At 47.9% G+C, this 14,255-nt stretch overlaps 1 protein-coding gene across 2 annotated transcripts in view; it reads left to right on the top strand.

Annotated features, from left to right (window-relative positions):
* The window catches only part of ZFP64 (ZFP64 zinc finger protein), a 332,799-nt gene extending 330,541 nt beyond the window's left edge, over positions 1–2,258 (top strand). For both annotated transcript variants that reach the window (XM_044090028.1, XM_044090029.1), the window contains exon 6: positions 1,020–2,258. In XM_044090028.1, coding sequence (XP_043945963.1) covers positions 1,020–2,122 — 1,103 coding nt within the window. In that variant the 3' untranslated portion in view covers positions 2,123–2,258. The remainder of the gene's footprint in view (positions 1–1,019) is intronic.
* The last annotated feature ends 11,997 nt before the right edge of the window (positions 2,259–14,255 follow it).

Genomic DNA, 14,255 nt, shown 5'->3' with positions numbered 1-14,255 from the left:
GATTTTCTAATAGTTACATTGCTGTGTTTGTTATTTAGGAGTTCCTTGTTTAAAATCTTCATCTTGAAACATTTTAGGTATGGAGACGTGATATTCAAAAATCATCTTGTTTCTTTTGTTCGTAGGTGTGCTAGGCTAATGGCCCTGGGTCCTTTACAAGCCTAGCCCATAGAAGTGCCCTGGCATTGTGCCGCCCGTTGTTTGTTCCCAATGCCTCTATCACGTAGAGCCACTGGAGAAAAACAATCAGCCCTGCCAAGTCTCAAACCCAGGACCCTATACACTGCAGTCAGATCAGTGTACCACCACTCCATTTGAGTTGTTAATGTTAAGGAGAGAAACTTTTCACTCATATGCATCTATCAGTTTAGATAGTTACCAAAAATTCAATGAGATTTTCCAGGACATTCTGAATGGGAAGAAATGCTATTTTCAGATCATACAATCTGCTTGACCATTTTAAAAATACAGTGCTAGTTTTGACTGATTTTTTTCATTGACATTGATTCTATTCTATAGAAAGATAATTTCATCTAGAAAAGCAGGATAGCTGGACTGAAAGTCCTAAGTTGATAACACCATTGCATCTGTTAACATTTTAGACTGTTAACTCATAAAACAACTAAAGTTTCAAAGTCTATTTGTAGTTTCAAAGTCAGTATTTAGGAGATTGTTGTAAACTAAATATGTAATGAACTGCATGCACACTGCATACTGGGATGTCCTTTTATGCAAGTTCCTGCACCCGGGAGAGCAATGTACATTCTAGAATGTCTCTCAGAGCACTGCCGCTTCACATTTACTGTTCTGCATGATTCCATTCATCTGTATGTATCTTGTGTACTTAATATCTATCCTTTTCAACGTGCTGCCTTTTTCCTGCTTTAGTTTAATATTAATGCAAAACTTTTTTTAGAAAAGTGTAAATATTTCGCACTTCATGTACAAATCAAGACCGAAAATAGTAAAATATTTAGTTAAGACATAGCATTCTAACCTTTATGCAATTACTTTTTTAGGGGATGCTCCTTTCCACTGCAAGTTGTGCACAGCAAAATTTAAAATCAACTCCGATTTAAAGAGACACATGCGCATTCACTCTGGTGATAAACCCTACAAATGTGAATTTTGTGATCACTGTTGTGCCATGAAAGGGAATTTGAAGTCACATATCCGGATCAAACACAATTCAGAGAATGCTTTTAGGTGTCCTGAGTGTGACTTTCACTGTGGGAACAAAGCTACTCTTCGGCAACACACCAGAAGCCATCAACCAGAGCAGCCAATTAAATGTTCTGAGTGTAGTTATTCATGCTCTAATCATGCAGCTTTAAAAGTACATGAACGAACTCATTCTGCAGATCGTCCTTTCAAGTGTGATTACTGTAACTTTGATACAAAGCAACGCAGTAATCTGACAATGCACCTGAAGAAGTCTCATGGGGATAAAGTTAAAGCCAAGAAGCACAGTACAGAGAAGAAGGACCGTGAGGGACACAAGCGGGGCAGCTCTCGCCACACTGCTAAACTAGATGCCAAAAAGCCTTTTAAGTGTAACAGCTGTGAGGCTGCTTTTGTGAGAGAGGACTCACTGCGTAGCCATAAGAAACAGCACAATGAGCATCCTGTTATTAGTAGTTACACAGAAACTGACTTACCACTTCAGATGGGCCCAAGGAAATTGACATGCGGCCCTGCTCCGACAGTTCCATTACAGCCAAACCAGATAACAGCATATACTGAGTGTACGGTAAAGATAGTGGTTGGCCATCAGCTAACAGAAAGCAGCAACCTACTTCAGACAGGAGCAGTGGATCCAAGGTCATGTAATTTGGATAGCTCAAATCCAGAAACGGTTGCCCATCACAGCCAACTTGAAATGCTACCCCAGATAAACCTGAGTACATCTCCCCAACCACAAGTATGTTCAGGTGAAACAAACACTGTGGAAGAAGCTGTACTACTTACCCATGTTGGTCCAGCAACTGAAAGCATCCCACACCAAACTCTGATGCAACTGACATCTGACCATATTGATGGCTGTGGGACAAATCAGACTTTTATCACTAGTCCAACAGTTGCACACTCTGACTTGGATGCTTTTCATTCATCAGTTATATAGAGCACAGTTGCATATAATTTCTTTAATAAATGCTTTATGTAATCTATGTTATTTACAGATTTCCTCACATACAGAAATGTCATAGTATTTTCTCAAAAAAAAATTCCACGGAGTAAAAGTCTTAAGAGAAATGACACATTATATTGTTTTTTTTTTTCTTAAATTTACAGTTGTACAAAATTGGAGTATCCAATGCCATGCAGTTAAATTTAAAATAATAAACCTAAGAACCCAGTACATTAACACTACTTCCATATATAACAGCAGCCAACATAGTACAAAACCAATTTATCTCCAGTTAAATTTAAAACATTAAACCAATGAAAACACAGTACATTAATGCTAATTTCACATGTAATGACAGCCTACAGATACACACAATGCTGTACATACACTACACATCTGCATGTATATATTTGAGTGTCTTTGTACATGTGTGCTGTACTGTGTGAGTTATATATGTGTGTGTGTGTGTGTGTGTGTGTGTGTGTGTGTGTGTGTGTGTGTGTGTATGTATGTGTGTGTATACTTTATATATAGCTAGATAGATATATAAAGACACACACACACCAGTAACTTCACTACCATCTTGCTTAACAAGTCAACTATATAAAACAGCTGTTTCTGTGATGACATGGAAGCTACTTACTGACATAAAATATATATGTAACAGGCAGTGTTCTATATAACACGAGTAGGAGGATCAAATGTCTTAACTTATTGATTGCTGAAATTATGTTCACTTCATTTTTTTACATTGTTCAGTCTTTTTGAGATCTGTTGTATATCATCACTATTAAGTGTATCTCAAAAGAAGCATTTGCAGTCATGGATTACATTCCAAGTACAGGAAAAAAGACAAGCTTGTTAGGCACTTTTCTATTGTCAGAAATGTAATTAACAAGATTTTGTTAAGCCCCTTTGTGCACTGTTAATCTCTGGTCTCATGCTAGAGACTAATATCGCCCAGTACCAGCCGATAAAGGACAGTGGGAGAAAAGATACTAGATATTTTGCTGGGCCACACTTTTAAACAATAAGTGTGGCAGGCAAAGTGTTTCATATCTCTTAAAGATATCAGTTACTCTGAGAAACATGTTGCTTCTGCCTGCTGTCTGTGTTTCTTCATTCCTAAATATTTCATAACTTTCAAAGCTTGTAAAATACTTTCATGCTTCTACACCTTTTTTTTCATTAACTGGTAATACATGGAGCTTATACAGCATGTGCTACAAATAATTGTGTCTGGGTCTCTGATCATATCTTATTTATATGTTCTTGACAAGGATACCAAGAAATGAATGTCTTGAGACTCTGCTGTTAGGGTAAATTTCTTGGCATCCATGTCTTAAACACATACATTAGTTATGATCACAGACTCCATCATAATCCTGTTTTGCCCAGAATGGTGTTTTGTGACATAAAAACACTTTCACATACTCGTGCCTTATTATCAAGACTATTGAACAGTTGTATTTCCTGGTGGTGATGTATACAAAAAAGTAGTATGTTAATAATTCACTGTTATGTATGTTTACCTTTACAGCAGTAATATGACTGAATCCAAATACCAAAATCATATATATTTTTTTTAATTTTGAGAGTGTTGATGGAGAAGTACAGAGAAGGTCAGAAGGAGTTGCATTGTGTTTTTGTAGACTTAGAGAAAGCACATGACAGGGTGCCTAGAGAGGAGTTGAGGTATTGTATGAGGAAGTCAGGAGTGTCAGAGAAGTATGTAAGAGTGGTACAGGATATGTACGAGTGTAGTGTGACAGCAGTGAGGTCTGTGGTGGGAGTGACGGATGCGGTTAAGGTGGAGGTGGGGTTACATCAAGGATCAGCTCTGAGCCCTTTCTTATTTGCAATGGTGATGGACAGGTTGACAGACAAGATCAGACAGGAGTCCCCGTGGACTATGATGTTTGCAGATGACATTGTGATCTGTAGTGAGATTAGGGAACAGGTGGAGGAGACCCTGGAGAGATGGAGATATGCTCTAGAGAGAAGAGGAATGAAGGTCAGCAGGACTGCGACAGAATATATGTGTGTGAATGAGAGGGAGGATAGAGGAATGGTGAGGATGCAAGGAGTAGAGGTGATGAAGGTGGATGAGTTTAAATACTTGGGATCAGTAGTTCACAGTAACGGTGAGTGCGGAAGAGAGATGAAGAAGAGAGTACAGGCAGGATGGAGTGGGTGGAGAAGAGTGTCAGGAGTGATTTGTGACAGATGAGTACCATTAAGAGTGAAAGGGAAGATCTACAATAGGGTAGTGAGACCAGCTGTGTTATATGGGTTGGAAACAGTGGCATTGACAAAAAGGCAGGAGTTAGAGCTGGATGTGGCAGAGTTTAAGGTGTTAAGATTTGCACTGGGTGTGATGAGGGTGGACAGGATTAGGAATAAGTATATTAGAGGATCAGCCCAGGTTGGAAGGTTTGGAGACAAAGCCAGAGAGGCAAGATTTACGTTGGTTTGGACATGTGCTGAGGAGGGATGCTGAGTATATTGGGAAAAAGATGCTAAGGATGAAGCTACCAGGTAACAGGAAAAGGGGAAGGCCTAAGATAAGGTTTATGGATGTGGTGAGAGAGGACATGCAGGTGGTTGGTGTGACAGAGCAAGATGCAGAGGACAGGAAGAAATGGAAACAGATGATCCGCTGTGGTGACCCCTAATGGGAACAGCCGAAAGAAGATGATGAGTGCTTGATTTTCCATTTTAAATGTTATACCTCTATGCACAAATTTAAAAGTGATGCATTTTGCATTATAAATTGCTTCCCAGTACTTAACTCTCTTGTTTGGTCCTGGCAGAGGTAACTGTTTATTACCTTAAGCCATTCCCAAAGTTAATAAATATTACCTGTGGCAGGCACCATATTTAAAACTACAACCCACTCTGCTTCAGGCCCCATGAGGAGCTCAGTGTCTCTCCAGTAAGTGTTTTACAACTGTATATGCTTATTTATGTTAAATGGTGTTAGACATCGAATATGATATATGCTTTATTACTGGAAGTTACTATGGTATGCTAGCATTTTGTTTGTCTGCACCAAGTTGTTTTTAGTATAATAGTATGGTCTATTTGCATAGCTGCACCTTGTTAACTCATGATCTGAAGTAGGAGATTCATTTGTCTGCAACCTGTGTGTTATGGATCCGATATCGGATCCGAACCGGCATGGTTTACCAGCTATGGATCCAAGCTCTCAGCTCCTCCCCTCACCCATAATACCCTGCTCTACCCTCATGACCTCAGATCTCGTTTGCCGCGCATGGTGACCAGATTGTTTTTCCAGCTCTCCAGCTAAGTGATAGTTTTCAGCATTTAAATTGTAAAATTTAAATATTTTTAGTTGTTTTGTATGAAAGTGTAGGTTTCCCTTTTGTATTATTACTTTTTTAGAGTTTAATCTAAAATTTATATCCCTCCTCGCTGGTAGCGTAGTGTGTGTGTTGGGCCTGTGAGTGATTTTGTTTTTAGTTACTTACCTTAGTTAGTAACTGTTGTTTGTTAGCTTGGGATGTCTGAGCAGCCCAAGGCTATTTTCTAAGAGTGCTCAGAGTGTGGCCATAAGCTTTCCCCAGCTGATGGCCACACTCGGTGTGTTAGATGCCTGGGGGTTGAACACCTCACATCTGGATGTTCCATTTGTGCAGGGTTCAACCCCAGGGCATTGAAGGAGCGGAGGTCCAAGCTTGTTTTGGCGGGCCTTTTACCGCCGGACTCGGCTCCGACCTCCGCTCCTTCTGGGGTAACCGTTCCCACTGTTATTCCCTCCCCGGCTCCCACTCCTCCTCCTGGGACTCAACCTCCCGCTTCTGGTTCGGAGGAGAGGGATGCTAGAAAAAGGGACCGGAGGGAGAAGCACCATAAGTGGCGGACCGAGACCTCTGTTTCGGCCCCGCCAGCCAAGCGGGCTTCTCCCCCGGCTCCATTGTCGGTTGGATCTCCTCCTCCTCGGCTCCGGTCTCCAGTGTGTTTCTCACCGGGACCTGAGGAGGAGGAGACCCGATCTCCGTCGAGGCTATCGAGGAGGCACTCTAGGCCTACCTCGGTAGCCTCGTCGAGATCTACAGCCTATCGGATGCTGATCTGGACGGATGATGAGAAGGTTCATCCAGGCCCAGATGCAGATGGGAGTGCTCTTGCCTCCCCTCTGGGGAGCTCGACCCTTTTCAAGCCGATTGTTCCTTCTCCGACCCGCTACCCGTGTTGAGCAGTTGGAGCCGAGCAGCCGGGCGGGGTGGGTCGGCGCCGATAGTACTTGGTACCGGATCCGACCCTGCCCTCGAGTGCATCGGATCGACCTCTCGGAGCCTGGATCCGAGCCTCGGATCCGGGGATCAGCGCTCGCGCGCCGTCTGTGTCGGGCGCACTGTCCCTTCGGATCCGGCGCAGCGCCGGCTCGATCCACTCTTCGGATCGAGGGAGCCGATTGCCGGATCCTTTGGTCGAGGTCGGCTCCCCTTCGGCGTTTGATGTAGTGGAGAGGGCCCTGTTGAGGGTCTCCGGACCCCGGCACTTGTTTCGGCTCCGTCCCGCTCCCTCTGCACTGGGTCAGGCTTCCACCATCCGGCCCTTGGGACAGCCCGCTTCTATGCCCCAAGCTGTTCCCTGGAACAGGTTGCTGCTTGGAGTCCTCTGACAGCCCCCAGAGGATGTTCCTCGCAAGCATGTGCAAAAGGAGGCACATTGACTCTCCCGAGTCTCTCACGGAAGACACAGTTTGGAGGAAGGGAAGGCTCCCCACGGTCACCCCGAGGATGTCTCATTTGGAGACATCATGGAAATGCTCCGTATAAGGGGGGGTGGTCTGCCCCCAAGTCTTCCTCGGATGAGTCCGTGTTCTTGGAGGCATTTGAAGTGGGCCCGTCTACCTCTTGGGTGTCCCCTCCTGCCGACCCCCTGGTGGACCTCATAACCACCAGGGCGTGGAAGGAACCGGACACCGTGGAGCCAATCCCTAAGAGACCCGACAGGATCCTCAGCCCACCATCGGACCGTGCCCATTGGAGTAAGGGGCCTCCGGTAGATGCCATGTTGACGGCGGCGGCCACCAAGAGGGAACTTGCTCAGGAGAGTCCCTCAGTCCATCCCCCGAGCAAGGAGTCTCGGATGATGGACCGCTTGGGGAAGCGGATGTTTAGTTCAGTGACCTTCTCGGTAAGGGCGCTGAACTACCTGGCACACGTTATTAGGATGCAGCGAGATCTCATTAAAGAATACGCTGCATCTCCCCCAGAGTCCATGTCGGAGGAGGACAAAGTGCTGCACTCCATCCGCATGGCCACTCTTAGATCAGTTACCAATACCTCTATGCGGCTACTCTCCCATGCTACGGAAGGCACCGCTAGAGCCGCAGGGGCAGGTCTAGTCACTAGACGTCAGGCCTGGCTCCGTCATTGCGATTTCTCTGAGCCCTTCAAAGCGTCATTTGCGAATGCCCCCTTTGATGGTTCTGCCCTCTTTGGCAAAACCGTTCGCGACACTTTGACCCAGAGCGAGAAGGACGGGAAGACGCTGTCTGCCGTCGGAATCCGCTTCTCTGCACCTCAGAGGCCCTATTCTAGGAACCAAAAGGGTCAGAAGAAGATGTGGTTCTGGAAGTCGCAGCAATCCCAGCCTGCTCCGGACAACCAGTCCTTCCGTGGCAGAGGAGGACAGGGAGGACGCCGCCCTAGAGGCAGAGGGGCTCCCAGGAACTTCGGGTCCAGAGAACCTTCTCTGAACGGCCCGCAGCAACCCTGAGGGGTTGCCCGGCTGCTCCACTCTGGAGGCAGTCGGGGGATGTTTTTCGGAGCACCTAGCGGCATGGGAGTCCATAACATCAGACCGCTGGGTTCTCCAGATCATATCCAGAGGATACCACATCCCTTTTCGTCACTTACCAAAGTTGAAGTCCCTCCCAGACGTTCCACCCGGTCAACGGGAGGCCGCTTTGGCAGAAATTGGCCATCTGCTAAAGAAAAGAGCCATCCAGTCCGTCCCCTCAGACCAGATCGGATCAGGGTTCTACTCCAGGTTCTTTTTAGTGCCAAAAAAGACGGGGACCAATTTTAGACCTTTCTCTCTTGAACCTGGCAGTCCCCAAGGAAAAATTCCGAATGGTCACTCTGCAATCTATTCTCCCCCTTCTGGGAGAAAATCACTGGATGTGTTCTATAGACCTCAAAGATGCGTACTACCACATCCTGATGGACAGGCGTTCCAGGAGGTTCCTCCGCTTCCGGCTGGGAGCCAGTCACTACCAGTTCCGGGTCCTTCCCTTTGGTCTCACCACAGCCCCCAGGGTGTTCACCAAAGTATTAACAGTGGTAGCGGCCCACCTGAGGCTTCAGGGGTGCAGGTCTTCCCTACCTGGACGACTGGCTCCTTACCGCCCCAACAAGGCATCTACTACTATTGGCGAGACTCCTTTCTCCATCTTGCTCCCATTCTGGGCATTACAATAAATAAAGAAATCCAACCTGGCCCACACAGCTCTTAGATTTTATAGGGGCCAGGTTAGACACAAGGAGTTTAAAAGCCTTCCTCACTGCGGACAGAGTTCAAAATCTGCAGCTCCAGGTGCGGGCCATTCTCCACTCAAGTTCTGTTCAGGAGTTGGTCCTGAGGGCTCTAGGGTCCATGGCATCTGCTATAGCACTTCTTCCTCTTGCCAGGCTCAATATCGCATCCTCCAGTGGACTCTCTTAGTACAATGGTCTTACCTTGCTCTCCCTATGCATCATCCCATTGCGATCAGCAAGGCTTGCAAGCGGTCCCTCCTGTGGTGGCTTCACTCCCCAGATCTCCACGGAGGCCGCCCATTTTGTGCTTCTCCCCCTCTCGCCACGGTGACCACGGACGCCTCCCGCCTCGGGTGGGGGCATTTTGGGCCGGACCGTCCAAGGCACGTGGAACGATTCAGAGACCTTACTGCATATCAACGTTCTAGAGATGAGAGCAGTGCTCTTAGCGTTGCTAGCACTTCCAGACTTTCTTCCCTTGGGAACAATTGCGATTCAATTGGACAACATGTCAGTGGTCTGGTACATCAACAAGCAAGGGGGAACGAGGTCTTACCCTCTTTGTCGAGAAGCCATGAGAGTTTGGGAATGGGCAATCTCCACCAACTGCTTTCTAATAGCAACGCACATTCTGGGTCGGTCCAACATCCTGGCGGACAAGCTCAGTCGCACCATTCTGACCCCTTACGAGTGGTCTCTCAATTTTCAAGTAGCGGAACGCATATTCGCACGGTGGGGAACTCCTTCATGCGATCTTTTTGCCTCTCCCTCAAACACCAAGTACGACAGTTTTTCGCTCTGATACCTCCTCCAGGAGGTTCTCCAAGAGCAGCTCTGGTGCATGCTTGGCCACCGGTCTTCTGTATGCTTATCCACCCTTGCCTCTGATGCTCCAAGTTCTTCAGAAAGCCTCTCGGGTGGGTTGCAGAATGATTCTCATTGCTCCGTTTTGGCCTCGACAGATCTGGTTCCCCTTCCTAAGGTCTCACTCGGTGAATCCTCCTTGGATTCTAGATCCCATTCCGGATCTGATATCTCATCCGTCCTGCATATCTCCTCCGAACCTGGACAACCTGAAGCTGACCACTTGGCTGTTCCAGTTCCACTCTTGATCAGGACTCTCGGTATTTCGTCCCCTGTTAAGGCGATCCTGGTGGCAGCTCATAAACCATCCACTAGGAAAGTCTACAGCAGCAAGTGGAAACGGTTTTCTATGTGGGCGGAACGGCAAGGCCTGAATCCCTTCACGGTTCCTCTCCCTTTAGTGCTTGATTTCTTAACCACTCTTTTTAACGATGGTGCCAGCAGTTCCACAGTCAAAGTACAACTGGCGGCAATTTCACATTACCACATTGGTCATGACTCTAGTCCACTCATGTCAGCCAAGTTGTGTAAAATTTTCCTTAAAGGTACTTTCCTTCTCAGGCCCCCTGTAAAACAAGCGGTTCCTCCCTGGGACCTTTCCTTAGTTCTCCAGGCCTTGACCGCCCCCCCCCCTTCGAACCAGCGGCTACGGTGGATCTCAAATTCTTGTCTTTAAAGACGGCTTTTTTAGTAGCTATTACATCGGCCAAGAGAGTTTCAGAGCTCCAAGCATTATCAGCTAAACCTCCTTACTTGGTCTTTCATCTGGACCGTGTTTACCTCAGGACCAACCCGTCCTTTCTTCCTAAAGTAGCTTCTGAAGCAAACATTAACCAATCCATTAACCTTCCTGTTTTCTTCCCTAAATATGAAAACAAAGGTGAATACAAGCTTCACTCCTTAGATGTTCACAGGCAACTTAGATTTTATCTAAACAGAACGGCTGGTCATAGGCAATCCGACCAGCTGTTCATTTCCTTTGCTAAATTTAATTTGGGCAAGCCAATTTCTAAAGTATCTCTGTCTCGCTGGATTTCACAGTGTATCTTATTGGCTTATCAAGCTTCAGGAAGGCCCGCACGGAGGGTACACGCCCATTCAACCCGGTCAGTATCTACCTTGGCAGCCTTTAAGGCTAGGATTCCTCTAGATGATATTTGTGCAGCAGCCACGTGGGCTTCATCTCATACTTTTATTTCCCACTACAAGTTGGATCTTGCATCTAGGGGTAGAGCATCCCTTGGCTCAGCGGTGCTCGAATATCCTTCCATGATGGCGCCCAAGATTCAGGTAGCTGGGGACTCTGTCCCACAGGTTGCAGACAAATGAATCTCCTACTTCAGATTTAGAAGTTATGTACTCACCATAACGTTCCATCTGAGTAGGTGTATTCATTTGTCTGCAACCATCCCCTCCTATCCCCCTGGCCTTTCAGTTTCCTGCATATTATGTGTTACCCTTTTCAGGGTGTTCTTGCTTTTGGCAAACTCGATCTGAGGTCATGAGGGTAGAGCAGGGTATTATGGGTGAGGGGAGGAGCTGAGAGCTTGGATCCATAGCTGGTAAACCATGCCGGTTCGGATCCGATATCGGATCCATAACCCACAGGTTGCAGACAAATGAATACACCTACTCAGATGGAACGTTATGGTGAGTACATAACTTCTAATTCATGTATATGTGATGTTCATCGTGTTTCACTGTTGCAGTCAATACACTTGTGGCTATCCTGCTGGCAGGCTACCCTCAGTCGGCCAGAATTCCAAAGTCTAGGTCGGGCGTCGGTTGCTGTCGCCTCTTCCCTGACGTCAGTGCACCAGGGGTATAAAAGATGCAGCTGACGCCATTTTCCCCAGTCTTTATTGCCGCGCGATGCCTGAAGCAAAAGCAGTTTGCAAGTGCCGGTCGTCCGACTCCTGAGATTTTCAAATCAGAATTTCAGAACCGAAGTCTTCATTAAAGCTAAGTACCCCGTTGGGGAAACTTTTTTCTTGCTCCAGACCGATGTCAGAAAAAGTTAATAATTGTATTTCTTGTGGAAAGCAAATACCTCATAAGGATTTTCACTCTTACTGTATTCCTTGCCTAGGCCCTGATCACAACGTTGCTAGTTGTCAGTTTTGTGCTAGATTTAACCAACGCACTATCAAGCGTCGGTTCGATTTTGCTTTTCATTACTTTGGCCGCAGATTTAATTATATAATGCCGTCGGACCAGCCGACAACCGGAGTTTCCAAAAAACGCAAGGACAAGGAAAAGAATAGGCATCCAAGGTCCAAAGCCAACGACAAAGCCTCTGCTAGGCCAGACTCCTGTTCGCCGGTTCTCAGTGAGGCACTTTCACAGCCCCTGGTGCCCGCTACCTCAGAGCCACAGGCTGCTTCCAACTCCCACGTGGAGCCGACTGGGCCTGTGGATACTCAAGGTATTGGACCCTCGGAAATCATTCCTTCAGATGGGTCTGGAGCTGCTGAGCAGGCATCGGCTTCTGAGGGTGTCTTCAGACCTACACAACTATATATTAAGCCATATTCAGCTTCAAAAACAAAGACTAAAGCAGCTCTAAAGACAAAGAAACAAGTACAGCATTCTCCTACTCAGACCTCCATGCCTAAAAAACAGATGCTTAAAATGGCCAAAGACCTAATTACTTTGATCAGGGGCTCCCATCCCCCTCCTGATAAGAGGCCTAGGCAAGAGACAGAGTATGATTCTTCTGATCAAGTTTCTATTTCCTCTGATTCCTCGTCTGAACAGGATTACTCCATGCTTCCCTCTGAGGATTCTGATGCTGAAGAATCCATTCCTTCAGCCTCTCCTCCTGAGGATTATTCTTTTGGGGAAACCCTGCATACCATGAGGGAACATTTCCACTGGGAGAGCCAAGATTATTCTGAATCTACGAAAAGGCTCAGAGACTTTCTACTACTTCCTCAGCACAGGCCCCTTGCTATTCCTCCTGTGCTAGACATTGTAGATGATGTATTTTCAGAGTCCGGCCTGTCCCCTGGCTCTTTACCCCCTGCACCTGCTAAGCCAGACAGATACTACAGGGTCCCGGATTCTCATAAATTTCTATATAAAAACCCCACTGCTGACCCACAAACTATATCTCAGGCAGCTTCGGAGCCGGGGGTGGGTCGGCGCCGACAGTACTAGGTACTTCGGATCCGACCCTGCCCTCGAGTGTTTCGGATCCGACCTCTGAGCCTTACTCCGAGCCGGATCCGAGGACTCAGTGTGCCTTGCGCCGTCCGTGTCGGGCGCACTGGTCCCTCGGATCCAAGTGGCTGCGCGCTCGATCCACTCCTCGGATCTGAGGGGAGCCGACTGTCGGATCCTTTGGTCGAGGCTGGCTCCCTCGGCTTTTGATGTAGTGGAGAGGGCTCTGTTGAGGGCTTCCGGACCCCTGGCACTTGCTTCGGCTCCGTCCCGCACTCCATCTGCTCTGGGTCAGGCTTCCGTCACCCGGCCACTGGGACAGCCCGTTTCAATGCCCCAAGCAGTTCTTTTGGAACTAGACACTGCTTGCGAGGGCTCCTCGGACAGCCCCCCCGAGGAAGCACCTCGCAAGCACACGTGTAAAAGGAGACACATAGACTCCCCGAGTCTTTAACTGAAGACACGGACTTGGAGGAAGGGGAAGGCTCCCCAAGATCACCCCCCGAGGATGTCTCCTTTGGAGACATCATGGAAATGCTTCGTATAAGAGGTGGGTGGTCTGCCCCAAAGTCTTCCTCGGACGAGTCCATGTTCTTGGAGGCATTCAAAGTGGTCCCATCTACCTCTTGGGTGTCCCCTCCTGCCGACCCCCTGGTGGACCTTATTACCACCAGGGCGTGGAAGGAACCGGACACCGTGGAGCCAATCTCCAAAAGGCCAGACAGGATTCTCAGCCCCCTTGCTGACCGTGCCCACTGGAGTAAGGGACCTCCGGTAGATGCCATGTTGATGGCAGCAGCCACCAAGAGGGAACTCGCCCAGGAGAGTCCCTCAGTCCATCCTCTGAGCAAGGAGTCTCGGATGATGGACCGCTTGGGGAAGCGAATGTTTAGTTCAGCTACCTTCTCAGTGAGGGCGCTCAACTATCTGGCACATGTTATTAGGATGCAGCGCGATCTTATCAAAGAATACGCTGCATCCCCCCCAGAGTCCATGTCGGAGGAGGACAAACATTTGCACTCCACCCGTATGGCCACTCTTCGGTCCGTGACAAATACCTCTATGCGGTTGCTTTCCCATGCTACTGAGGGAGCCGCTAGAGCTGCAGGAGTAGGCCTAGTCACGAGACGCCAGGCCTGGCTCCGCCATTGCGATTTCACGGAGCCCTTCAAGGCGTCTTTCGCGAACACCCCCTTTGATGGTTCAGCCCTTTTTGGAAAGACGGTTCGCAACACCTTGGTCCAGAGCGAGAAGGACGGGAAGACGCTGTCTGCCGTCGGAGTCCACTTCTCTGTGCCCCAGAGGTCCTACTCTAGGAACCAAAACGGCCAGAAGAAGATGTGGTTCCGGAAGTCGCAGCAATCCCAACCCGCTCCAGACAACCAGTCCTTCTGTGGCAGAGGAGGACAGGGAGGACGCTGCCCCAGAGGCAGAGGGGCTCCCAGGAATTTCGGGTCCAGAGAATCTTTCTCTGAACGGCCCGCGCAGCAACCCTGAGGGGTTGCCTGACTGCTTCACTCTGGAGGCAGTCGGGGGACGTTTTTCGGAGCACCTAGCGGCATGGGAGTTCATAACATCAGACCGCTGGG

Source organism: Protopterus annectens, chromosome 12.part0, assembly GCF_019279795.1.
Source record: "Protopterus annectens isolate FY-2018-M chromosome 12.part0, PAN1.0, whole genome shotgun sequence".
NCBI classification, from domain to species: domain Eukaryota; kingdom Metazoa; phylum Chordata; order Ceratodontiformes; family Protopteridae; genus Protopterus; species Protopterus annectens.
Note: the sequence above shows the minus strand (reverse complement) of the source record. Positions and strands in the feature narration are given on the sequence as shown.